The sequence below is a fragment of the Oculina patagonica genome, chromosome 1 (genome assembly GCF_052425735.1).
Source record: "Oculina patagonica isolate OP01 chromosome 1, crgOcupat, whole genome shotgun sequence".
In the NCBI taxonomy this organism is placed as follows: Eukaryota; Metazoa; Cnidaria; class Anthozoa; order Scleractinia; family Oculinidae; genus Oculina; species Oculina patagonica.
The window spans coordinates 10,824,785-10,852,252 of NC_135758.1; the positions used below are offsets into that span (position 1 = coordinate 10,824,785).

The 27,468-nt window shown below is 41.8% G+C and overlaps 3 protein-coding genes across 3 annotated transcripts; 2 read left to right on the forward strand and 1 right to left on the reverse strand.

The window, feature by feature from the left end:
* Positions 1 to 62: 62 nt before the first annotated feature.
* Positions 63 to 21,532, forward strand: LOC144656216 (WD repeat-containing protein 41-like). The gene is made up of 16 exons (XM_078516462.1): positions 63 to 480; positions 4,174 to 4,289; positions 6,626 to 6,674; positions 8,066 to 8,206; positions 8,654 to 8,716; positions 9,295 to 9,406; positions 15,221 to 15,289; positions 15,617 to 15,727; positions 16,980 to 17,134; positions 18,036 to 18,090; positions 18,379 to 18,448; positions 19,527 to 19,597; positions 20,074 to 20,131; positions 20,222 to 20,303; positions 20,674 to 20,742; positions 21,073 to 21,532. The coding sequence occupies exons 1-16, from the start codon at positions 442 to 444 to the stop codon at positions 21,145 to 21,147; spliced, it is 1,335 nt and encodes a 444-aa protein (XP_078372588.1). The 5' UTR covers positions 63 to 441; the 3' UTR covers positions 21,148 to 21,532.
* LOC144655512 (uncharacterized) lies at positions 9,797 to 15,001 on the forward strand. The gene is made up of 2 exons (XM_078515759.1): positions 9,797 to 10,425; positions 12,667 to 15,001. The coding sequence occupies exons 1-2, from the start codon at positions 9,849 to 9,851 to the stop codon at positions 13,740 to 13,742; spliced, it is 1,653 nt and encodes a 550-aa protein (XP_078371885.1). The 5' UTR covers positions 9,797 to 9,848; the 3' UTR covers positions 13,743 to 15,001.
* A 1,178-nt stretch (positions 21,533 to 22,710) lies between the features above and the next one.
* Positions 22,711 to 26,984, reverse strand: LOC144655968 (tetratricopeptide repeat protein 28-like). Its single transcript, XM_078516173.1, has 2 exons — positions 24,233 to 26,984; positions 22,711 to 23,864 (listed from the first exon to the last, which is right to left on the reverse strand). Coding segments are annotated over exons 1-2 (2,736 nt in total). The 5' UTR covers positions 26,967 to 26,984; the 3' UTR covers positions 22,711 to 23,862.
* Positions 26,985 to 27,468: the final 484 nt, after the last annotated feature.

Consider the following 27,468-nt stretch of genomic DNA (forward strand, 5'->3'; position numbering starts at 1 on the left):
TTATTGACTCATTTCCATTCCCTCTCGGAAATTAACCCCTGATAAAATTCAATATGGCGGATCTCGTCAGTTGTTTTGCGAAAACAGAGTTGCTCAAACAACCACAGGGAGGAGCCAAATTCGACCTTTGTAAATATTAAAATGTTCGATCTATTTCGTAGCGCTTGTCATACGATCTTTTTGTTTACGCTGACGATCTTGTGGCGCCCACGGTCATTGAGCCTGCGGCTACGCCAAGCGCAACAGGATTCCCGCTGGTTTAACCATCGCGTAAACAAAATGATCAGATAACCAGCAACTTAACCAGGGCGGGAGAAGCGCTGCGAAATAGATCGAACATTTTAATATTTACAAAGGTCGAATTTGGTTCCTCTGCTCCCTGTGAAACAACCTTCAACAATGTGTTGCTGATAGTGGCTCGATGAATAGCAGAAAAAAATTATGTTCCGCAGACGACCGGACAACGGAGGAAAACAAAAGGTACCGCTATTAATTGGGGAAAGACTTTTAGATGCTAATTAGCTAATCAATGTCTGCAAAATCAGTGATAGACTTGCCCCAAGTCGCTCGTTTTTTCTTTGCATCTATAGTTACTTAAATAAAATCGCTTTGAAATCAAGCGAGAAAGACCACTTGAGTAAAATCACCTTTGTAATCGCGCGGGATTTATTTCTGTGAACGCGCGCGCGACCTTACCGAGGAATGGCTCGGAACGAGCGACTTGTGTCACTTGCAGGAAATCGATTCTGGCTGACGTTTATTGCCGCGAAAAATTGCATCATGCTTGTGTGCACTGAATTGGTTTCTTTTATCGTATTGACGTCAGTTTCGTGCGCCGTGTGCAGCTGACGCGCGCTGTGGCGTGTGTTAAAATTGCGATTTTCTTCCCTTTTTGTGGGAAATCATACTTAGGGCCCTTGATGGCTCTCTCATTCCTGTAAGATTTAAAAGGGACATGCACAAAAAAAGACAATTGTGTTGTTTGTTCTAAAACTGGTTTAACTGCCGATGTGAGAAGGAAACAAGTCTACTTAAGAGCTGAAAAGTTAAACGCAAGCTTGTCTCGCGAGCAGCGCGCGAAAGTTGGCGGGCACAGCGCGCTCAGTAAGTTCGCGCGCAATACAATATGATTGACATAATCTCGATGGCGTCACCGGTGGAAAAATCCACCGGTGACGCCATATTTCAGAATTGGCGCGCTGCAGGTGAGCCAAGTCGCTCGTTCCGCAACGATCCTCCGCCATTTTGTTTCTCATGCCTGCGCGCGCCCATTGTTTCCGTATCCAGCGGTCTCCTGCGAATCTAACGAGCGACTTGAAACAAGTCTAAATCAGTGACTGCAATTCGATCTGCACTGGTATGATCTGCAGGATCTGCAGGCCCATTTGTCTGTATTGGGTATACTTTTATAAACTTGTGTATTTTATAGCTGAGTGTAGCCTGTAATCCTTTCACTTGCTCGCCTGGTTTGCTTTAGAATAAGTTGACTTGATCTCTCATAGCCCTTTCGTTTCTGTTAGCCAGCTTTAATCTCGTACCCAGATCTTCTCAACCCTCGGAGAGAACATCTGGTAAAGTCGGATTTTGCCACAGGCTTCCCAAACTCACGATTCGAGAAATCGATCGAATAAACGATTTATAAAATCATATGGAGTTTAAAATAACGCGGAATAAAAGCGCTCGACGAAATAAAATTTTACATTTTTTTCAATGAAATAAAGAAAATGTACTCACCTTTCTTGAATCCTGTTGTCCTTTTGGGCTATTTCATCGTTTTTGGGTTTCAGGTTCTAGTTGTAGCCGGCTACGACTAGAACCTGAAAACCCTCCCAAAAACGATAAAATAGCCCAAAAGGACAACAGGATTCAAGAAAGGTGAGTACATTTTCTTTATTTCATTGAAAAAAATGTAAAATTTTATTTCGTTGAGCGCTTTTATTCCGCGTTATTTTAAACTCCATTCAAAGTCTTATAGATTTGTTTAGGTTAATTGGTAATTGATTTGTTAAGTTAATTGGTAAATGTAGAGCTACTCTGTAGAAATGTTACCAATAAACCGTTATTATTATTATTATTATTATTATTATTAGAGCGCTCAAATCTCCAACGGTCTAATTTGTAACACAACACCGCGCGACTTCAAGCAGTCACGTCCCACTCGATGCGCTAAAAATAACTCACTCGTATGCTTACATAAATCATTCATACGCTCGCATAAATCATTCATATGATTTCATAAATTGTTTATTCGATCGATTTCTCGAATCGTGAGTTTGGGACGCCTGTGTTCGCATTGGTAACGTTTAAAACACGAACGCGTTTTTAGCAAAGCCTTCAAATCCAAATATTTTCTTACTAGCTAACGTACGGCGCGCGCGTGCAAAACAAATTTTGCATCATCCGCGCGCAAATGCTGAAGCTGTTCATCAACCAATCAGATTGGCGAACTGAACGCACTTGACCAGATGTGTACTACCGTGGTAAGTAGACATCTGGGTACGAGATTAAGCCAGTTTGGCACGAGAAAACGAAAGGCTCTGGGCAGGCACATAGGATTTTTGAATTAATTTGAATTGTTTTGATTGACTGTTTGGAACGAAGAATTCCTAAACGGAAGTCGAAAACGTAATGATTCTTTCATACATTCTTTTGAAACATCATGACTTTATATTAACATGAAGACCAGAAGTCCTAGAATCTAGGACTGGAAATCCTGTGTCCCCAGAGCCCTTCGCTTTCTCGTGCCAAGGCCTAGCCGGCTAAGAGAAACGAAAGGGCTATGGGGACGAGAATAGAATATGCCCGGTCTTTGAACGAGAGGTCTGGGGCCAATGTCAAAACTGAAAAACGACTGCTGTGATGTATGTATGTATGTAGCATGTAGTCTATGCATGCACATACACAGTGTACATAATGGCACACTAGAATCCTAACGCACTTGGGCCTTCAGGACTGTTTTGACAGGTGAGGGGTAAATTGAAGATCAGCCAGCAAGGCCATACCTGCCTTTGCAACCCAACAATTATTTTTGTGCACTTTCATAGGACAAAACACATCACGTGGCACAAAATCAGAAGATGGGTATCAGATAAAATATGGGTCAAAACCCCCCTCCAATTTGATGTCCATTGCCTGATTTTATATAGAAGTACAAAAAAAAACAAAGAAAGAAAGTCACCTTTTGAGGGTCAAACCAATCAACTTGCATTTTGTTTGCTGATATTATGCTATGATTATTACCTTTTTTATTCCTACAAAGCACATTGTAGAATTTAATTGGAGGGTAATAAAATAAATAAACCCCTTTCTGACTTGAAGGGTAATTACCCTTGGTTGAAAGATTGTCCTCAAAATTTCACAGTTGCCCTTGAAGCCTCGCTTCTCGACTAGCCTGTGAATACAGCCGCCTCTTATCCCTCCTACCTCTCATCAATCCTGCTTCTACCTGCCTGCTACTATGTGCAAAAACGTAGTAGCAGGAGGGATGAGAGGCGGCTGTTTTCACAGGCTTCTTCCTGACCCACTATTCATTTTTTTTTGTGATTGTAATGTTCAGCCTTGGGCATAATCCTCCAATTAACCAATCACCTGTAGGGTTCTTTACTAATAAAATAAATAATATGTATGTTGTAACCCAAACATTATGCCAGAAGGGAGATAGGATAATATGCGAGCCAGCGAGGCATGCGAGGCAGAAATCCCAAATCCCAATAAAAGGCTAACCGCAAGCTACCTAAACTAACTTTAGGCTAACCGAAGTGCTATATAGGCTAACCAATGTGTTATTTAGGCTAACCTGAATGGCTTGCATGACTCGCTTGACTCGCGAGCCATGCGAGCCATGCGAGCTAGAAATCCCTAATCCCAATAAAAGGCTAACCGTAAGCTACCTAAGCTAACTGCAGGCTAACCAGAGTGCTATTTAGGCTAACCGAAGTGCTATTTAGGCCAATCAATGTGCTATTTAGGCTAACCGAAGTGGCTCGCATGGCTCGCTGGCTCGCAGATTATCCGGGCCCCCACAAGGCTGCTCACTTTTGGCCTGGGGAGGGAGGGGAGATGTCCAGTCCCCTTGTTATCATACTATGTACTATGTAGAATGTAAGACTCTTTAACCCTCTTCCATCCCCCTCACCCACAGTCCCTGATTATAGCTTGCCTTGCTGTCTGTAGGAAGACACTGTACCAGAAATTGAAGATGATCAACCAAGAAATCCATTTACAGAGTTGAGACTTCTCTCTTCGCACACAGACATTGTGCATCTGTTAACCATCATTGATGACAGGAGGTAAATACCTTAGATCGATGTCAAATAAATGCTTGCTTTTACCCTAGCTTTCCTCTGGGAGAATAAGGCCATGTCAAAATAAATAAATTGAAGGACCGAGAGCAAAAACAACACATCGAGTTTTGGCCAAATTGAAAATTGTCACAAACAACTCCAAATTTCACACGCAAGTTCGTTTACATGTGCTTAACATTGATCTGTATTCAAATTCGCTGGATTTAGCTTTGTTGTTCAGAAATTACGTATGCAAAGAACAAAGGCGTTTTGCAAAGCTTACGTTCTCCACAGTCAGCCAGCAGTATGAGTTTTTCGACACATCGCATGTAAATCTTTCCTTCTAGCGTTATTTAACTGTCCGGGGAGGTTGAAAAACGTGTCAGAGCCATGCTTTTAGTTTCTAGTCGCCATGTTGAGGATTCGCTTTAAGAAAAGGACTGGATCTCACATTGTGACGCGATGTCACCTGATAGGTGTCACGTGAGAGGAAAGAGAAAAAAATGGCCGTTTGTTCCTGAAAATCAAAGCCTTTGGTTAGTTTTAGCGTAAGTGCGGCTGCAGGTGGTTGAAGGACATCATTAAGTCTGAATACCCGTAAGTTTAAAGCATCGCTCGAAGAACTGAGGGATGTTCCTGCCTTTGTTTTGTACAACAGCGCTGTTTAGCGGAAAAATTTGGGTTGCAGTGTCCGCTTGGATGCTGCTGCGACAAAGTTGCCGAGAAGTGACCTGGTTTTGGACTTATAAGATATTTGTGAGTGCCCGGAGCGCTACCTCCCATCGCAAATTTGTTTTCTCTACCTCATTAAATATGCACGTATGGATCGGTCAAAAAGTGTGTGTGATCTTGTCTTGATTACGCACGCAGGGTCTTGTAGATTGTGTGATGTAATAATGTAAGGATTGGAGATGGGAGAGCAAACAGCGCTTTACTGAAAGCAAAAGCAAGATGCAATTGGAAAACCAGCAGAATTTGATTTTGCTGAGCACGCTCGCCATGCCATTTACTTGGCGTTCCTTAAATCGGATCAACGGCGTGCGTGTCACAGAAGTTGAGTGTTGTGCAGGCGCTTTATCGAGAAAACTTATCAAAATAGTGTTGCCCCAAACAACAAAAACCAGCTAACCGCAAGCAGACTGCAGTGAAAGCTAACCTCAAGCAAACTGGAGTGAAAGCTTACGGCCAGAAAAGCGCGATCTTAGGGTTAAGGCCGACTCGGATCTTAACCCTAACTTGATTTTGTAACCCCAACTTGAAACGCTAAACCCAACCCTGAGCCTCGGGGTTTGCTTTTGCCTTAGGGTTAAGCACTTAAACCCTAACTTGGAACGTTAACCCTAACCTTAGGGTTAGAGTTGTTTGAGTTATAGTTTGATCCTTAAAACGTTTGCTGGTTTCATTGTTTTAAGAAACAAAAGGGTTCCTTTGTTTATCGTTTTTCAAAGAAAATTCCTTAATATGCCGCCAGCAAAAACCTTGTCTTTTTGGATGCGTTATTTTTCGAAAACGCAGGAAAGACCAGCAAAATTAATACAGGGCAGTGTTGAGCACATGTAAACGAACTTGCGTGCGAAATTTGGAGTTTTTTGTGACATTGTTCAATTTGGCCAAAACTCGATGTGTTGTTTTTGCTCTCGGTCCTTCAATTAATATATACCGTAATCATTAGAAACACCCCAAATATATATATTCAAGTCAATATTTCATTATTATTGTAATTATGGCTGAAATAGTGCGCGGGCAAGATGATTACAATCCTGTGTTCTGATTGGCTACCCGAGGGGGCAATTGCAAGATGGTCCTTTCTTGCCTGCTCTGGATTTCTCAAATCTGTCCCGAAACAAGAAGTTCTCTCTAGGGGCTTCAGCTCCCCCCCACCCCTCCTCCCCCAACAATCTTTGAAAAATAATAATTTTACCCGATTAAAAAATAATTTTTTTACTGCTCTCAGTGATATGATTTTTTTGTATTTTATTACTTTTTATTACATGTTTTACAAAAAAAGTACAAACAAAGACTTACAGACTAAGACATACAGTATTTACAATTTTACATAAAAACATAAATAACAGGGAGAAGACAGCTACAGTGAATATCTTGACATATATCATCATTGATACATGTATGTGAAAATTAATGAAAACTTTTACCTGTGAGTGCTGTGTTTATGTGGTTCATCGATTTCTTCCTGTAGGTCATGCAAACTAATATGGCAGCTGCTCATAAGGCCAAGTTTATTGGTTTATATCATTGTCGCTCTGCAAATTTTTGGAAACTCTTTGGAAATTTTTTTTTTTACTTAATGGATGCTAAACTGATGACTATTTATTAATCCTCAGGTTTGCCTCAGCATCTGATGACAATCTTGCAGTCATTTGGGATGCCAAGGTTTCCACTTTAATTTACATTTGGTTTACATTTTACAGACACACAAAGGGTGTGCCAAGAGCTGTACTTCTTTAAGGTTGTGGGGGATATATACAGCATGAATAAATTCATGAAGCGAAATTTTGCTTGACCTGCATCTTTTAAAACGCTTATTCCTCGGCTGTTATGAATGCGATTAAGCTCAAATTTTACAGAGACATAAAGAAATGATAAAAGATTATGTATGTCATCTTTTATTTGGTAGATTGTACCTGCGGCGATGTTATAGCCATGATACTGCCAAATTGGGAAGAACATGATTTCGTGGCAGAGTTTGTAGAACGAGTAGGAGACAGCACACTGTGATCTTGTCAAAAACTAATCAGTCAATATCTCTAGAGTGTCATAACAGAAGCGGATTTTTTAATTTAAAGTTTTCCAGCAAGTTATGGCGGTTTAAATGCGCAAATTTTAATTGAATGCCTTCTACCTCTTTCTAAAAGCGCTCTTTTAAAAATCCGCCTCTGTTATGACACACTACAGTATTCCTAGTTTACCTCTCTGCAGTGGCAGCTCATGAAGTTCTATATCCGCGCTGAATTCTCTGCCACAAAATTGTCGGAAAAGTCCAAACTTTGAGATTTCCGAAGGTGTCCCGATCAAAAAACGGTTTCAAAATGGTAATTATGGTAATTATATTCCACGCTTTTTTGATGAGAACAATGGGTTTTCAAAGAGACAAACAATTCCAGACGCAAACACATCAAATCACGCCCGTGTGCTCATATTTTTTATGCAAATATCTCGTCGTAAAGTTCTCGATGTCAGTCATTGAACTTCGTGCATACGCTTTAAATAAATGCATAATGATGAGCCTAAGGTGTCCCCCGCGACCTTAACTCGATAGAAACACATAACAAGCACAATTTTATCCATTTTCTATCAAGTTATAGAAACTTGTGAAAGTACGGGAGATATCTCAAGTTGACGCACTTGCCTGTGGCTGGTGTTCTTGCTGCTGACATTTTCATTCTTCCAAACTTGTCTTAGCTTCCCCTCATGTTTCTAAGCTAACTCAATACTCAACAAAAATTCTTTTTTGACATACATTCAGATAAGGAAGCAGGGGTGGATCCAGGATTTTTCTTAGGAGGGGGGTACACTACTCAGGAATGGCATAAAGTCTTGTGACAAAAACAAGTTTCACCAGTAAAAGTGAATACCAAGCCACAGGTCATCTCCGGGAGGGGTGCGCACCCCCTGCACCCTCCCCCTAGATCTGCCCCTGGGAAAAGTTCTCCTCTGCAGGTCATTTTATTTTGTGCAAGAACCTTTGAAAATGACTTTAGAATTATTAAGTGACTAAAGAATGTACACAGCTTTAACTATTCATTCAATTTTTCTTTTCACAGACTGGAAAACGTCTTAGTGTTCTTAGAGGTCACTCGCGACCCATTAAATGCATGCTTTTATTGCACCAGAGACAGGAATATCAGAATGAAGACATAGCCACCACTCTCCTGCTGACTGGCTCCTCAGACAGAACCATATTAGTATCCTTGCATTAACTGCTTGCAGTTTCTGTGTTTGGCAAATTTGTAGCTCTGTGTAGGTGTTTCAGCAGGGCACATTGATTTTGCAAGTGCGTTATTTCATGTCGCACCAATTAGATTGAAATGGAAATCAAGATATCTGCAGTTAAATATCTTATTTTGACTTATAGTTGAAATTGCAGTCACGTGAAAGCTACCTGAACTGTGTTTAAAATTGGTGTTAATGTAGTCACTGGTGATGACATAGTTTTTTGTGGTTTGACACTGACTGTTTTTTCGATGTTACGTTTTGAAACGACTTGCAAGGTGACGTCGAAAAAAACAGCCAGTGTCAAATCACAAAGAAACTATACCTGTACTGTAATTTATATAAACAAGAAGTCAAGACCAGATCTTACGCACTTTTCTTTCCTTAACCCTCTCTGTTTTTGTGGTGGTTTTTAAAAGGTTTGGGATGTGGATGATGGTCAATGTCTTCACACAATCACAGAACATGGTGGCTCTGTGAAGGTCTGTGTGCACTTTAATTATTATAATTAGACAATTCTTTTATCAATAATAAATACACTACATACTTAATTGCAATTTATTTATAAAATTTTATGTATGCGCTGCATTGAGACAATGTACATAACCTATCTTTCTGAGAATAATCTTGGTTTCTGCAGCATAACTTAAGTTATTATGAGATTAATATTATTAATATTACTACTACCCCCTGGATGGGATGCTAATCTATTGCAGAGTTTAATGCCCAGCATTAAGTTTGATATAACTAGACAAAAAGAGGCAGTGCATGAGTAAAATTTGTGTCTCGCACAACGGCAATATGCAGTGATGCTGGCCAGGGCATGAACCCAGACTGCCAATTTCCAATTTTCTGACATTCTTTAAGTTGTGGTCAAAAATTTTATCGACGTAGAGATTGGTCACATGATCAGACCTCCAGCTACAAATGGCACTGACTATGACATCTTCTTGACTAGTTACATACTCTGGAGTACAGTAAAATAAAAATCATTATGTCTTTTATTTGTTTGATTGATTTTGTTTGTTTATTTGCTCATTTGTTTTTGTTTGTCACACAGTGTTTAGTTAACATGAAAGAGCACAAGATTTTCTTCTCCGGTGGTCAGGACCTGTGTGTTTGGAATGAGAAAGGAGAGATGCTTGACAAAATGGCAAGAAATAGTGAACACTGTATGTATTCTTAAAAAGTGAATTCTTAAAGTATTGCTGTACATTTTACTCGTAAAGTACAGTTAACTACAAGAGCGTAGCATTATTCAGTAAATATGCCTTGGCTACAGAGTTATTTTAATCGATGTATTGTATTACAAACATTCCGGCGAACTTGCTATATAAACAGTGGATGCTATCAGCTCCATTAACTGGGTATCACTATCAGCACTTAGTGCTTATGTCAATCGTTGATTCCATTATCAGTTTTGGCCATCCGTAGCATATCAGATCTCAAGTGAACAATGCGTGCGTGCATGTGCTTTTATATACCAGTCTTTGTTTCTACTAGCACGCATCACACGCTATCTACTGTTACTCGTAAGTTTGCTTTGCTCTGAGTATGCCTCGTGCTACAAGAAATCGTCGCCGTGCCTCCAACCCGGCAGTCAATCCGGCTTCCATGGAGCTGGGTCAACTCTTGGCTTTACCGCGCCAGAGTTTGGTGTTGCTAGCTTCGGCACGACATTTAGTGACAACTGGGTCAAAGGCACGCCTCGCCGAACGAATTCACGCTTTCGAACACGCAAACCCACCACCTGCTGGCCCCAACGACGTTGTTGGCCCAGACAACGTTCCTCCACCGGCCTTGATGGTTAACGTCGGTGCAAATCCTGCCCAAGCGAGTGCTTTTTCTGACGAACAGATTGCACAGCTGCGATCACTTATCTCGGCAGCCGTTCATAGCGAGCGTGTTGGCTCGCAGCAGCCTCCAATCCCGGCTGCAAGTTCATTGCTCTCTCCAGCGTCTCCTCAACGACAGCCTCCTTCGACGGCTATTCAAACTCGCCCGCCTCATGGCCCGATTGATTTAAACAACGCTTCAACAGGAGCCGAACAGTTACAACATGGCGTCGCTCAATTTCCTGCACTCGGTCCCAGTCCCCTCTCAGCCAACTTGTTGGGAACGCCTGGCACTTCTGCCCTTGCTCACAATTTACCACCGCTTCCACAAAAAATCCAGCAGCGGATCATCAAACGTGAGTACATAGATTTTGCTGATCTACTGTCTGACAACCTATACCCTCACCCTTCTTTGGCCGCACAGAACCAATTTAAACTAGAGGTCAACGCCCAAGACCCCTCATCCCTGGCTTTTGTACCCTCTCATCAACGGAAACGCAAGGTCGACGGCATTCATTCCTGGTTGGTGGCCTGGAATATTTACCTACGAACAGTCCTTCACCACTTCCCTCTTCTTGCCCCTGATCTCCTGGCCTACCAAGATCAGATCTGTAAGTTCAGCCGGAAATTTAGAGCGTCCGCGTGGATTATGTACGACACAGCTTTCCGCTACATGGCCGCCACTAACCCATCGATGTCTTGGGCCCATACCAACGACCAGCTCTACAATGATATCTTGAAAGAGGAAACGCTCCCCTTTTGCATTTCTTGCCATTCTTACGGCCATCGCACTTTAAATTGCCCTACTCATACCCAAGCCAACCAGTCCTTTCGTCGCCCCGCAGCCCAAGCTCAGCCATTCACTTCTGGGTCAGCCTCCTCTACAACCAGCACCCCTAAGCCACCTGCCCACACTCAGCAGGTCAACCTCTCTTCCCCTTCACCAAACTTCACCTGCAGGGATTTCAACCGTCGTTTCTGTCGTCGCACCAACTGCCAATTCCTTCACATCTGCAGTAACCAAGGTTGTGGCGGCACCCATCCCAGTACTCAGTGCCCAAAAGGAGTACTGTAATAATCTGTCCTCCAGTCTTTCCCACCTTCCTCCATCAACTCCTGTTTGTATACCCAACTTGGCTCAAGAATTAAAGCACTATCCTGACCGACAATTCGCTTCAGATCTGCTCCATGACCTGCAATTTGGCTGTCGTATTGGCTACCAGGGCCCCCGTCACCACAGGATTACTCCAAATTTAAAATCCACCCTCCTTCACCCTGAAGCAGTTACCGAGGCACTCCAGAAAGAGATCAGTAGAGGCCACACAGCAGGTCCCTTCTCATCTCTCCCCCTTCCAACCCTACAATGCTCACCTCTCGGGGTTGTTCCTAAAAAGGACGGCTCTTGGCGTATCATCATGGATCTTTCCTCACCCCGAGGCTCTTCCATCAATGACTTCATAAGTAAAGAGGTTTACACCTTACACTACGCTTCCTTCGATCAAGCCCTATCCCTAGTAGCTTCTTTTGGCACCGGTGCTCTAATGGCTAAGCTCGACCTCAAGCACGCGTTTCGTCTATGCCCGGTGTCTCCTATGGACCGAGATCTCCTCGGCATGCATTGGCAAGGAAAATTCTATGTCGACCTCCGCCTACCGTTTGGTCTCCGTTCCTCGCCGTTCCTATTTAATCGTTTAGCCGATGCCTTTGAGTGGATACTAAAGAACAACTATGCCATCTCAGCTCTTATGCACTACCTTGACGACTACTTTACCGTAGGTCCACCACTTTCACCATCGTGTGCATCTCAAGTCCAAACCATGGTCAAAACCGCTGATCGTCTGGGCATTCCCCTGGCCCCCGACAAACTGGAAGGTCCAACCACTCAGCTGGTGTTTCTCGGTATACTCATCGACTCCAATCTTATGGAATGCTCCTTACCTCCCGACAAACTCTCGGAGCTTTTAGCTGAACTTCAGGCTTGGTCCTCTTGTAAAAAATGCATAAAAAGGGAACTCCTCTCCCTCATCGGTAAACTCAACTTCGCCTGTCGAATCATCCCAGCTGGTCGCATATTCCTCCGGCGCCTGATTGATCTGAGTACAACGGCTCGCCTTCCCCACCATCATATATCCCTAAATGTGGAAGCACGCCGGGATGTAGCTTGGTGGCTGAAGTTCCTCCCACTCTGGAATGGCCGCGCTATTATTCCTGATCCATTCTGGTCAAGATCTCCGGACCTTGAGCTCTTCACCGACGCTTCTGGAGGTCTTGGTTTTGGCATCTATTTTCAAGGCCATTGGCTCAACAGTTCCTGGCCTCCTAACTTGGCGGACCGCTCCATCCAGTGGAAGGAGCTGTACCCCATAGCTCTTGCTTGCCTCCTATGGGGTCCACTGTGGAGGGGCAAGAAATTGCTATTTCACTGTGACAACCAATCAGTTGTGGATATTTGGGCAAAAGGTTCCTCCCGTAACTCCCTCCTCATGCACCTTGTTCGGTCAATATTCTTTTGTGCTGCTTCCCACCAATTTTCAGTTCTTGTTTCCCACATTCATGGAACTGACAACTCCATTGCTGATGCTTTGTCCCGTTTTCAGATGCTCCGCTTCCGCCAACTCGCCCCTCAGGCAGACTGGGATCAGACGGCAGCTCCCCCCTCAGCCAAGACCCTCTGGATGGTCGCTTAGCTTTTTTCCAGTCGCAAGCCATCGCACCCTCCACACGCCGTGCTTACCAAGCTGGAATTCGCAGGTATTCTACCTTCTGCTACTCCAGGCAATGGGATCCATTCCCTGCATCTGAATTACAGCTACGATATTTTGCGTCTTGGCTCTCCGATCAAGTCAGCTTCCCCACCATTAAATTGTATCTGGCCGGGATCCGTTATGCCCACATCGAAAACCGCCTCACCGACCCGTTTGCAGATGCCCCCCTCCTTCATCTACTGTTACGTGGCATTAAACGCACGAATGGACTTTCTTCTCGACGCCGACTACCCATAACTATGTCGGTCATGCGTCAATTGAAAGGAGCACTGGCAGCTGACCCCCAGTTTGCCTCGCAAGACAAACTCATGCTCTGGTCAGCCTTCACTTTGGCCTTCTTTGGTTTTTTACGTTCAAGTGAGTTCACCTCACCATCTTCAACTTATTTCAACTCCCTCGTTCACTTGTCTCATTCAGACATAAGTTTTACCTCTGATGGATCCTTAACAATGCAGCTAAAATCATCCAAAACCGATCCCTTCCGGAAGGGTTGTTCCATCAAACTTGCTCCTTCTGGCCGCTCGGTTTGTGCAGTACGGGCCATGCATCGTTACCTAGCGCATCAGCCATCCCGCAGTGCCACCCCGCTTTACCTCTTCTCTACTGGGCAATTTCTCACCAGGGACAAAGTCACTTCAATCCTGCGCATCCTGCTCCAACGTTTAGGCTTTGCCACAGAGCGTTATGCATCCCACAGTTTCCGCATTGGGGCTGCTACAACTGCTGCAGAGGCCGGCCTTCCCCCCTGGCTTATCCAAACCCTTGGCCGATTGTCCAGCAACTGCTACACCCAATATATAAGGACACCTGCTTCAATCCTCCAATCAGTCCCTGCCCAGCTGGCCACCACACATAGTTCTCCGCTTCATCCTTGGGATCCAAGCACAGGACAGTGTAGACCTTTGTAAATTTGTGTTTACTAATGTATTGTCCTGGCAGTATTTGGGGCATAATTTGGGTGCACACCTTCCACTTAGCCATCGCCCGTGGCAGGTTGGGTGGGTCCCTTAGCCCACCTTATCTTTAGCTACCTAGCTGGGTCGGGGGGCTTCATTCTCTGGGTGAGTTCGCTAACCACCCCATTCATTCACTGGGCGTGCCCGCGAACCGCCCAAGGGTTGCTGTCGCCATTCACTTTATCTGGGTGTGTCCGCTAACCGCCCAAGTTTGTGCTTTGGGGTTTGTGTCCGCTAACCGCCCCACTTAGTTTGCAGGGTGCTGTTCGCTAACCACCCAATTACGCTTCTCAGGGTGTGTTGCTACCACCCTCGCTTGTTGCTATCCCAGGGAGCACCCAGTGTCCATAGTCCCATTTACTGCCAGTGTTGTGTTGTCTTTATTTGTAAATATGAGAGCGAATTTGTTGTTAATGTACACTTTACTCGTAAAGTACAGTTAACTACAAGAGCGTAGCATTATTCAGTAAATATGCCTTGGCTACAGAGTTATTTTAATCGATGTATTGTATTACAAACATTCCGGCGAACTTGCTATATAAACAGTGGATGCTATCAGCTCCATTAACTGGGTATCACTATCAGCACTTAGTGCTTATGTCAATCGTTGATTCCATTATCAGTTTTGGCCATCCGTAGCATATCAGGTCTCAAGTGAACAATGCGTGCGTGCATGTGCTTTTATATACCAGTCTTTGTTTCTACTAGCACGCATCACACGCTATCTACTGTTACTCGTAAGTTTGCTTTTCCCATCCCTACCCTCCCTTTACAATAAACTTGGACTACTGGCCTGGGTGCACACCTTCCACTTAGCCATCGCCCGTGGCAGGTTGGGTGGGTCCCTTAGCCCACCTTATCTTTAGCTACCTAGCTGGGTCGGGGGGCTTCATTCTCTGGGTGAGTTCGCTAACCACCCCATTCATTCACTGGGCGTGCCCGCGAACCGCCCAAGGGTTGCTGTCGCCATTCACTTTATCTGGGTGTGTCCGCTAACCGCCCAAGTTTGTGCTTTGGGGTTTGTGTCCGCTTACCGCCCCACTTAGTTTGCAGGGTGCTGTTCGCTAACCACCCAATTACGCTTCTCAGGGTGTGTTGCTACCACCCTCGCTTGTTGCTATCCCAGGGAGCACCCAGTGTCCATAGTCCCATTTACTGCCAGTGTTGTGTTGTCTTTATTTGTAAATATGAGAGCGAATTTGTTGTTAATGGTTATTTAAGTCTGCATTATTCGAAGTTTCAAAAACCAAAACTAATAAAAATATGATTTAAATGTGCATTAGTTCCTTTTTTAAGAAAACAATCCAAAAACATTTCCATCCCTGATGCTTATGGTTTATTATCAGGATATGTGGTAAACCAAATGAACTGAGAACATTATTTTTTTTTTAATCTAATCATTTAATAATGGTCAACTTCTTAAATTTCAGCTGATATTCACTCATTGCTGCCAATAAAAAATAACAGAATAGTGGCTGCCTCCAATAAGTCATCCCTTGGTAAGGTTGAGTTTCTTTTAATTAAAAAGGAACAAACTTCTTTTGTGTGAATATAATATTTAAATACTTATAATAATTATTGTGTAGTTCCATAAATAAATCCATGCCTCCCCCATGGATTGGGGTTTGTCTTAAGACTCCCCCACCCCTATGGAAATTCAAATTAACCTTTCAGCCTTTGAGACCTCTCCCACCCCCAGGAATTTCCAATCCCTTCTGTGGGGGGAGTATGGACATTTTCTGGAGCCACACATTGTTTATTTGTTTATTTATCAGCCATCTTCCGCTCAGCCTGAGGTTATTTTAATTTTTGATTGTTTTTTACAGTGGTGTACTCTGTGGTGAAGCCTTCAGATGATTCAGAAGAACTCAAAATAGTGGAATTCAAGAAACTTTCACCACACAGGGAATCAATTAGATGCCTGATCAGTGTAGCAGGTAAACTTTGTCATGTCCTAATTAAATAAAGTAAGTAAAGGTGGGAGGACACACGTTAGAAATGGAGTAACTCTTGACTACACTTACACTGGCACCTGCCCATGATTCTCATTAGAATAGAAGGCAGGATCCAGGTACCAGTACCATGATACACAATGGTCATTACCTGGTTACTTTCAAATTGAACATAAAGATATTTGTTTGACTTTCATTTCTGCACGCCATTACTCTCCAAGGTTTTGGTGCCTTCTTTCTTCAAAATGTAATGAAAACAATAAACCCTGTCTGTCTCTCCAAACTTCCCACATTAATTCTCTGCAGCTCATAATTATATGGGATTGCCCCCCCCCCCCCCCACCCCGGATCGATTATCATTAGTCTCAAGGCTAGAGGCTTGAAGGACTGTCAACTTACATTACTTTTTAGCGGTTCTGTATAAGTTATAACAAATTATATAATAACCTGAATTCTACGCGCATTTTGATTGTTCTTACTAAAAGTCTTATGATCTATCAGAGTACAGACACATGGATGACGTCACGCGGTGGTGTGACTCGCGCGCGTGATTAGAGTTCATAGTCCAAATCAGAGTTGTCGGCAAAGTTTTTCAAACTTGCGAGGCCACAACAAAGCAAAAAAGTTCAGCTTAATTACAAATGTCCAGTGAGAACATACGCCAAGCATCGTTCACCTTTCGAAGCATTTAACTGGGCGAAACGAGCTTGAAGAAGACAGTAAATTATTCAAAATTATCCGAAATCTGTATGAAAGTTAGATCGATGTTGTGCAATTGGACGACGCCACGGGAAACAAACGAATGCGGTTGAACGCTTCGGTTATGTTTACAGATTTGAACAACTTTCCAAATCGGAATAAAGGTTAGAGTTTTCATTGACTTTCAATTACCATTTTTTGTTTATTTAATTAATCGGATTATAACAGTGCTTCGTGTTAACGAAAACTTAATATTTCAAAACCTTAGCTCATCTTTCGGCGGCATGCTCACACTAAAGTGTGTGAAGTCTTGTGTTATTATATAAAACAAATAGTTCCATTTTGCCGTGGGTCTTTCAGTTATAATGTAGATCACAGAAGACGTCAAAATGTGTATGAACATCAGTGACCCACTCGGCTAGCGCCTCGTGGGCCACTTCTCTGTTCATACCCTTTTGACGTCATCTGTGATTATAACTGAACAGACGCACGGCAAAATGGAATCTATTTCTTAAATAGATTTTTCTCTCTACTCTAGACAGCATGTTCGCTTCTGCATCGTTGGACGGAGCCATTGTTCTTTGGAGCTCTCATAGCTTATCTTACACACGTCAGTTTAACTTTGTTAAGAACTATGAAGGGCCAAATCATACTTATCCTGCTAGTGCTCAGCATGTGTTCACTGTTGATCAGGTATGATAATTATATAATATGTATTATTTTTAAACTTGTTACCTGTAAAACAACCAAATGTCATCTGCAGTACATGTATAGAGGGGGGGGGGAGGAAGAAATAAGGGTGTTGTCACTGTTTGATTCTTTTGCATAACGACCAGTAATTTACTCAAACATACCCAGCAGTAATGTGTCGGTGTATTGCTTGTTTGGTAAGCTGGCAGTTGTTTATGTCTAGAGGCTAACAAAACAAACATAGGGTTTGGAACACAAAAAAATTATCTGCATGACTGTTAAGGTCTCCGCAACTTGGGGACAAGACGCAGGGACATGTCGCAACAACATGTACCAGCAACAAAGTCATGTGTTGCTCACACGGAGGGGACGTGTAGTGAGGAGATGTAGCAGTGACAAAATCAAAATGTGAACACACACTAGTAACTGTAGCGGGGACATGCCTCAGAGATATGTTGCAGCGACACATCCCATCGTGTGTGCTGATAATTTTTGGCATGTGCAACACGAATTCCTGCAACATTTTGTCCCTGCGACATGTTGCACGAAGTTCAACGAGTTAAATTCCATGCAACATGTCGCAGGGACAAGACAGGTTCAAAGTTTGTGTTGCGTGTGCCAAAACTAATCAGCACACACGAGGGGACGTGTCGCTGCGACATGTCCCTGGAACATGTCCCCGCTACATTTTCTTGTGTTTGTACACATTGTGATTTTGTTGCTGCTACATGTCCCCACTGCAGGTCCCCTCAGTGTGAACAACACATGATTTTGTCGCTGGTACATGTTACATACGTCTTGTCCCCACGTGTGCGGAGACCTTTAAAAATGGTCGACACGGATCAACCAAAAATGAGCAAAAAATTAAATTCTATTTTTCTTTTTTTCCTTTCTTTTATTCTAGAGATACATTTTTGCTTCAATTGGTCATGGATTTTTCCTGTTTGATGCAATGTCAGGTACATCTTTGTATTGCAAGTAAATTAATTACTTATTGACATGTTTTAAATAACTCATAAAGCAACTTATTTGCTTTCTCAAATTTTCTGAACGTTCCAGTTGTAATTACGCCAAACTGTGTTGGCACAGTAAAGAGAGTAAAAACTCTTTGTATGATATTGAAATTGAAGAATATTTTTCATGATTACTAGTACAATTTAAGTATGTTTAATTCTTGTTTGTTGTTGTTGTTTTTGCTACAAGGTAGGTATTTTAATGTGAGTCTGTGTTTTTTCTTGTCACTGTAGGGAATTGCCTCGCCAAAGTCACAAATGCTCATCATGGGAAGATAATTCATTCTGTTCTGCTATGTGATGGGTGAGATTTTTTTGTTTGTTTGTTTGTTTGTTTGTTTCTTACGTCTGTTATTTGCCTTTAGTAAAACTAGTCATTGCTACCTAGACTAGACAATCAGACTTGACACGCACTTTACAGTAATATTTACAGAGTGAAAAGGCTGATTCATTTTGGGTGGTTTTCACTGTCACGCCACTGTCACGCCGCGAAAAAATAAATCCAAAACAATTGAGTCAAAAATATCAAGAATATCACAGGTTGTAGAAAACTACTATATAAACTCCTTGTCCAAGTCTCAGGTCTGTATGTTATTCCGTACTCGAGTTATCCGTCAAAATGTTCCACGCAAATTTAGAGAGCACAGTATGGAATCGCCATGTTTGAGCCCAACTGCTTGGGCTCCAACATGGCGGCCGAAAATCAATGAAAACAGCTGGCAATAAATTCTGCTGCAAAAAGCGGTCAAAACACCCTCATGAACAAGTGAACATTTACATAAACACTTCTTGCAAAACCTCAACTCTCTAGATTGTTAAAAATCGCAGGATGAGGCTTTTCTTTTAAAGAAAACGTGACGGCCTTCTGGTGGCCATCTTTAAAACTCGTGTGGCGTGAAACTCCGAAATTCAAAATGCTCTATCTTAAAGATGGCGAATGCTATCGAGCTAAAAACCATCAAAAGGATATATATTAAGGACGTCTAATAGTCAGTGAAGAATAAAAACTCAGGGGTCTTGCGATTAGACTGGGTTTTAGAATTTTGATGACATCACGTGAAAACCAAGAATTGCTATTCCACCTGCAGTGTTGAACAAAATAATATGCAGAATGTCATTTCTCAACACCTTCTGCATGTATATAGCCATTTCAACTTTATTTTACAGTAATTCTAATATTTCATTGAAAATTGAATTACATGTACATATCTTTGGTTAGAACTGTCTGTCTGAAACTGTGAGTCCTGTCTTTCTAAGGACGGGTCTCCGTCTATTCTCTTCACCTAGTATTTATGTGAAGTCCAAGTCTTATTACCATTAATGCAGTAAAATTTGATTCTTTAAATGAATAAACAAATTATCTTCTTTGTTTCTTGCCATAGTTACATCCTGGCCACTTGCTCTGAAGATGGCTCTGTTAGAATTTGGGGTTCTCCGAATCCCCTTTTGGTCTGTAAGTGATTTACTCTGTAAAAGACAATTGTACTCAAAACACGGGTCAGTTATTCGTTGGGGCTGAGAAATACATCGAAATGTGATACTCTTCCCGTAAAACGCTGGAAATAGAATGAAAATTAAAATTACCAATATTTTGACGAGTGATGAAAACACAAGTCGTACAAGGTGTACATCTAACGCAATCAACAAATCCGGAACAGTAAACTTATAATTTGCGGAGAAAGAACTCTTAAAATCCGCATGATATACGGGCAATTACCAAATAATGTCAAGATTGTAAACACTTTTCCCCTTTCTTCTCCTGTCCAACCCTCTTACCGATTTCATTGTCGTGATTGGAGAAGAAATGGCCACGAGTCTTTTTGTGTTGAACACAATTGACATTTCGGCAGAGATTCGTCACCTTTCAGCCAGTCTTTTTAATTTTGTCTTGAGATTCATGACTCTTTGTGAACTGTATTCTCTCAACAGGTGATGGCTCTGAGTTGAAACCCTTCACTTTGCAAGTTGAAAGATTTCTTGGTAAAAGGTAAATATGACGCCCATGTTTACCCGTTCTCATATCTTCTCGTCTCTTCCCTTTTGTCTTATCTTATTTAATCTTGACTTTCTTTTTCAGTATTTCAGAAATTCAAACTTCAAAAGCACCAATGATTCCAGCTCTTCTTGGGGAGTGTCTTGCTCACACTGGCGCTATTAATGTAAGTAAGGAAAGTTTATTTGGTTTCAAAAAAAGCTACTTTGCTAAAAATCCGATACACTCAGAACGCCCCGAATGCTGCATTGAAACCTTATTTTGCTGAACCAAGACGATTGAGAAAGGTAGGATGGGTTACTGTAGCTATGCCCTGCACTATCAGCTAGATCACATATTCACCCAAGGCTAATAAAGGCCAGAGGCTACGAACGCCCTATCCCAGTGTTGCATGCATGAGTTTTGTACCAACACCTATTTTTATAATTCGTACTACTAACGTTCACACTTGAATTAAGACCACTTTTAATTAACTACAACACTTCTTGCCCAAACACAGTGACAATAGTTTTTTTTCCTATCTTTTTGTTTTCAAGATGGCAGTTAATCTTGGTGAGGAGGGTTTTGCTTCATGTGGATGTGATGGCCTTGTTGTCTTGTGGAAGGTATGCAATATGTTCTCTTTCCCAACCCCGCCCACTCCTCCCCCCTCCCCCCCACCCCTCTGCCCAGTCTGTACGCGAGTCAACAATCGACCATTGTCCAGTGGTATATACTTACGAACATAAACGTTGGCGAGCTGTTTTGATTACTACTTGAAAAGCAGATGCGCTCCTCACAACAGGATGTACCTCAGTTATTTAAGCATGTCAAATGATTATAGCAGCTGCCTAAAGTTTCAGTGTTATGTACTTTTAATTTTCTCTTTTTTAGCATTTTTTCCTGACATTTTTGTTATTTATTTACAAGGTCGGCATATCTATTAATTTTTGTAGGACGGTGTATTGGAGAAGAAGAGAAGAAATGAAATGGTTCGAGACATATTGCTGTCAATGGAGACCGCACCATGAAGACTGGTCGGCATTTACATAATGATGATGAAAGTACAGGGTGAAACCAATAATGACAAGCACTTCAAAAGTGTTTGGAACACGAAGGGAAATAGTACAATTCTTGTAAAAAAAAATGTTTGTATCGTTGTTGTTCCAGCAAAATAACTGCGATTTTATCTTCCAAGTCGCTTATTCCTTTATAGGGACTCTAAAGCTTTTCAAGAAAATTATTATCGAGAGGTAACAAATAATTAAACAATTCCAGAAATTGGGAATAATATTTAGCGAATCAAAAAATAACGCATTTATATTTTTTATAGTAATATTAAATGGTGGAAAGTGGCCGACGAAAAACTGTTTCTTGGCTGTGAAAGATTGCTCAATACAGGGCAGGAGAACTAAAGTCTGTTTTTTGTTTTTTGTTTTATAATAAATGCCATATCAAGTTCTTGTAATAATTATAGTTATTTTTATCATCAACGTCTCCTGCAGAAGCATTGCTACTCGATCTGGGTGAACTTTTCTGCTCATAAAACAAAAAAATTGTCCAATGGCATTCCAGGTTCTAGGAGTCTTGACAACAGTTCAAGCTTTGAACCACAAAATGGTAACTTCTTGTTTGCCTTTTCAACGCCACATTTATTTACGGGTTACTGACCAATCGTGAGGTGTAGATGGCTGCATGTTAGCCGAGTTTATTTTGTGTGTGTTTATGGGTAGCGACGCAGTCGAGGTCCATAATCACGCAAACAAAGAACGAGGCAAATATCCAGCCATCTTGACCGAACAAGCTTGTTCAAAAAAGGATTTATTACCTGGCCTGAAGAACACCACCTTAATATTGTGCTACACAGCGGGCATTATAGTCCCATCGTCCCGATCTTTCAGCCACTCACAGCGCAGTATTGTGTTTTCCACCGTTAGTGGCACTAGCCATATATTAAAGCTTTTTTGTAATTTGGCTGGCTGGAAATCGTTGATACTGTTGATTTGACTGTACTGTTTGAAAACATCAGTCTTTAAATTCAGCTCCCACCAAACCTCAGACATAAAATTTTCCCACACCGGTTTGTAGATCAGTGCATGATGTTTTTCTTTGCGTCGTCAATATTCTTTCAGTACACATCTCGCTAATTAAATGATTCCTGGCGAAAAACTGTATTGGTTAAAAACGACTGAAGTTAACCGCATATTCTGTTCTGGTTTGTTTCAAGGAGGGAGGCACGGTGGCCTTATGGTTACCGCGCCACACTCCGGATCGAACGGTCCGGGTTCGAGCACTGGCCGGGGTGGCTGTGTTGTCTGCTTGGGCAAGACACTTTACTCTCATAGTGCCTCTCTCCACCCAGATGTATAAATGGGTAGCGGTGAAATAATGCTGAGGGGAGGCTTTGCGTGGGTACCCTTTGATGAACTAGCATTCCATCCAGGGGGAAGTAAAAATATTCCTACCCGCTAAATGCTATCGAAACTGGGATAAGCTTTACTTGGCTCGAGGCTTTCCTTGTTTCAAGGCACCATTCATAAGTACTACAGAGGGAAACTATATTGATGAATTTAAGATGACTTTTATAATGACTCAAGTTTTACATTTATTCATTTAAAAAATGCAAAAAGCAACAGTTTAAGTTCTAACAAGGTTTGAAGAGAAATGAAGATTCTCAAACCATCTTATCAGCACTTAAATTCCCCTCAGTGATCTCTATACACATCTTACTGCACCAGGTGCGAGTTCCTGTCTAGCGAGTCTTCTGGTGATCAGAGTCGAGATTCTTATTACCTTCATGTCTGACTTTGTATGAAAATTTTGAGGAGAACTTAGATGCTGATAACTGTTGGGTTGAAAAAGATCAAGTTTCCATCTGTCTAAAAAATTGCTTCTTATCTCATTCTCTAATAACTTATGATCAATAAACTTGAAAACTTAGCTACACGACTAATCTTTCCTTATGGATCTTACTGCTAAGCATGCGAAACTGTACAACTTCAACTGATAAAAAGCTCTTCTGTTTTCACAAAAGGCTAACAACTGAAATTACCTAATAGTACACGAGTGTAACATGCGCTTTATAACTATGTTATATATGTAACTAGTGAAGCGGGTTAACTTCTGCACCCATCCTACTAAGAACTAATCTTTCCTATCATAACTTGAGTGTTACTAAGGATCAAAGTCTTTCTGTTACACCGATTTACAAATTTGATAAGAAGACTTGATTAGTGAGAAAAAAATGTTTACGCTTTAAAATTATCTTAAGCGTCATTTTCTGATATTCCCAACAGGAAAACTGTTTTACATGCTAACTCGACGGAATATAGTGTCCAGTCCTTTTTAGGTGCGTTCAGCGTTCTACGGATACAGAACAGCTTTTGGGCTCCTACTTTGTTTCTCAATTTTCTATCGTATTTACAAATTTAATCACTAGCAAGCCTCTGAAAGAGTTTTTAACCCAACTTGAACTAAACGTAAAATGAATGTGATTGTTCCAGGAAAAGCTATACACACACTTGTAACTACATGACTGATGCATTGAGGAGAAATGTTTCGCAAAGAATATTCCTGACAACATTGCTATCACGGGATTTTTCAGGCCAAGGGCGCACGAAAAAAAATATTAACCTACACTTGTTTCATTCATTGAATGTATCCTACATAAAAATCATCAGTCCAGGTTATCAGTCCATGGTATGTTTTACTTCTTGCTTTAGCTCTGTACAGAACAAGTCTTTCTTTCCTGTAAGAAAAAAAATATAACAACGTCATTTAGCTAAGAACGAATCGTTTAATATGTAGGTAAACAATTTAAATAATTGATCAACAATCCAAAACTGTTGCTTACTCTGTCTGTCATAGATTTCTCGGACATAAATCTTGTACACACAAAAAACACACACAAAAAAAAATGTACACAAAAATTGACCTTTACGTGATCGCTTTGCTGACGTCGTATGCACTCTCTTAAAGTATAACTTGTAAAATTACCTGGGTATAAATTGAAACCTTGGCCATTTTAATTTTACCGCAGCAACTTCACACTGGGGAAATAACGTTTACCTGAGGTCGTTTAAACACGGCTTAAGCATGAACGTTGTCGTTACTTACATTTATTTTTAAAATCAAACGCCACGCTATCTCCAATCAGCACAAACGGTGCCCAGTGGTTCACGTCAGGATAGTCGTTGTCTCTCATCCACTTCATGGCCTGGTGAAGACATTCACTGGCAATTTCCCCACGAACAAGGTGCTCGTAGAAATTTCTCATGAACTGCTCTGTTGCATTGTCGTCTAGAGCCCACAGTGACACCAACACTGAGCGTGCACCGGATCCTAAGAATGCTCGAGCGATTCCAACAACTCCCTCAGCTCGAATCTGTCCATGCGCACTATGACAACAGCTAAGTACTACCAGTTTAGCTCGCAGCTGAACTTGTGAAACTTCAGTCATTGTCAGTAAGTAGTCATCTTCTCGCGGATTTTCCATAGAAGTTCCAGAGGGGGTGAGAAGAATTTCTCCTCTTTCTGCATCACCGTGTGCAGCGAAATGTATCAGACTTACTGAAGGTATCTTCTGAAGTACTGCCTGCTTAGTTGCTTCCTTTCCTAACAGAGGCTTGACACCCAGCATTTTTCCGACCATGATTGCTTCACTTTCTGCACAGGGAAGTGGCGGTATGTCCTTAAGAAGTCCATTGAGACGCACCCGACCAACATCCGGGTTCCCCACTATCAGTGCGCCCGTCTGGCTGTGATAGTCTGCTGGACTGTCCTGAATGAGCTTGAGGGTCGATAAAGAAGGAACAACACGAACCCTGAATTTTTCTGCAAAACATTTCCCCTTTTCATCAGGCAACGCGGCAAATGGAACACCACATAAGGATCGATCAGGAACAATGATGACTTCAGGCCCATCAAGTAAGTCAACCACAGGAGCGATGATCAATTTGTAACACAGAGGAAGATCCTGTTTTGGTCCAAAGTTTTCTTGATTGTTCTTCCTAAGAGACTCATGGCTATCTTCCACGTATGATTGATGTTTCATTTGAATTTCGTTTAAAGATCGATCTTCGCAATGTTCCCCAGGTAAAATGCCAAAACTTCTGAAGCTTCCTTTAGCAAAGAACTCATCCAGGTTGCTTATAGTTAGTCCTTCTTGAACATTTCTTGCATTTACCTTTCGGAAATACAATACCCCGCTGGGTTTGAGAATCCACAAAAATACCAGCTGTGGGGAATAAGACATGTAGAGACAAGTACAGCTACTTTCTATCTTCACGATCCTTTCAATGGAAGCCCACGTTTGAGGTTCAGCTGATATTTGATTCTCCACACAGTACTGAGCTGACATTAGATCTGCCAGGGCTCTGGCCCGCCCGAGTTCTGAAACAGAAAGAGCTTCTTTGAAATTTCCAGCGGCACAGAACAGATTTCTGAGTAACCAGTAAGGAGAAACATGCTTGTCTGTATACAATATCTTAAACTGATCATCGTCTCCAAGAAAACGTCGTAAATACTCTGCTTTTTGAATAGCGGGAAGAAGATACGTTCTAGCTTCCTGCGCCTTTCCTTCATCAAGCTTAACATATGCGAGTTCGCAAAGTGATGTCAAATGTCCTTCAGAAAATCCAGACTCCTCACTTAATGCAAGTCCCTTTCTAAGATATTCTTCGGCCTTAACATATTCAGCCTGGCAACGGAACAGTGATCCCAGAAGTATGTAGTCCCATGTTTCGCCTTCTTTGTGACCAATTTCTTTATTGATTACAAGTGATTTCTCAATATGTTCCTTACTTTTATCATAATCGCCAAGAGATTGAAACAGTTGTCCATAATATGAATAACACCTTGCTTCCTTTTCTCTGTCTCCCATTTTTTTAGTCATCGCAAGTGCTATCTTAAGATATTTGTTAGCCGTCGAATATTTACCAAGGGATACAGAAAACTGCCCTAGGTTTACGTAACAAGAGGCAAATCCATTTCTGTTACCAATATTTCTCATGATCTTCAGTGCCATTTCAATATATTCTTCCGCCTTGGCATATTCGCCGATGAATCCAAACACAGTTCCTAGGCTATCATAGCACTCAGCCTCTCCATGTCTGTCACCAAGTTCTTTCATGATCAGAAGTGCTTCTTCGGAATATTCTTTCACCTTGACATATTCGCCCATGGATGCAAACACATTTCCAAGGCTAAGATAGCAATTGGCCTCTCCATTTCTGTCACCAAGTTCTTTCATGATCAGAAGTGCTTCCTCGAGATATTCTTTCGCCTTGACATATTCGCCGATGGATTCAAACACAGCTCCTAGGTTAACGTAACACTTGGCCTCTCCATTTCTATCACCAAGCTCTTTCATGAGCGAAAGTGCTTTCTCAAGATATTCTTTCGCCTTGACATATTCGGCGATGGATTTAAACACAGCTCCTAGGATAACGTAGCAGTTGGCCTCTCCATGTCTGTCACCAAGTTCTTTCATGACCTGAAGTGCTTTTTCGAGATATTCTTTCGCCTTGACATATTCGCCGATGAATTCAAACACAGTTGCTAGGGTAAGGTAACAGTTGGCCTCTCCATTTCTGTCACCAAGCTCTTTCATTAGCGGAAGTACTTTTTCGAGATATTCTTTCGCCTTGACATAATCGCCGATGGATCGAAACACTTTTCCTAGGTTAACATAACACTTGGCCTCTCCATTTCTATCACCAAGCTCTTTCATGAGCGGAAGTGCTTTTTCGTGATATTCTTTCGCCTTGACATATTCGCCGGTGGATCTGAACACAGATCCTAGGTTTCCGTAGCAGTTGGCCTCTCCATTTCTGTCACCAAGTTCTTTCATAACCGGAAGTGCTTTTTCGAGATATTCTTTCGCCTTGACATATTTGCCGGTGGATCTGAACACAGATCCTAGGTTAACGTAACACTTGGCCTCTCCATTTCTGTCACCAATTTCTTTCTTGACCAGAAGTGCTTTTTCGTGATATTCTTTCGCCTTGACATATTCGCCCATGGATTCAGACACAGTTCCTAGGTTAACGTAACACTTGGCTTCTCCATTTCTATCACCAAGTTCTTTCATGACCGAAAGTGCTTTCTCAAGACATTCTTTCGCCTTCACATATTCGCCGGTGGATATTAACACAGTTCCTAGGCTAACATAACACGATGCCTCTCCATTTCTATCACAAAGCTCTTTGCTGATCGGAAGTGCTTTTTCGAGACATTCCTTCGCCTTGACATATTCGCCGATGGATTGAAACACAATTCCCAGGTTAACGTAACACGATGCCTCTCCATTTCTATCACCAAGTTCTTTCATAACCGAAAGTGCTTTCTCAAGA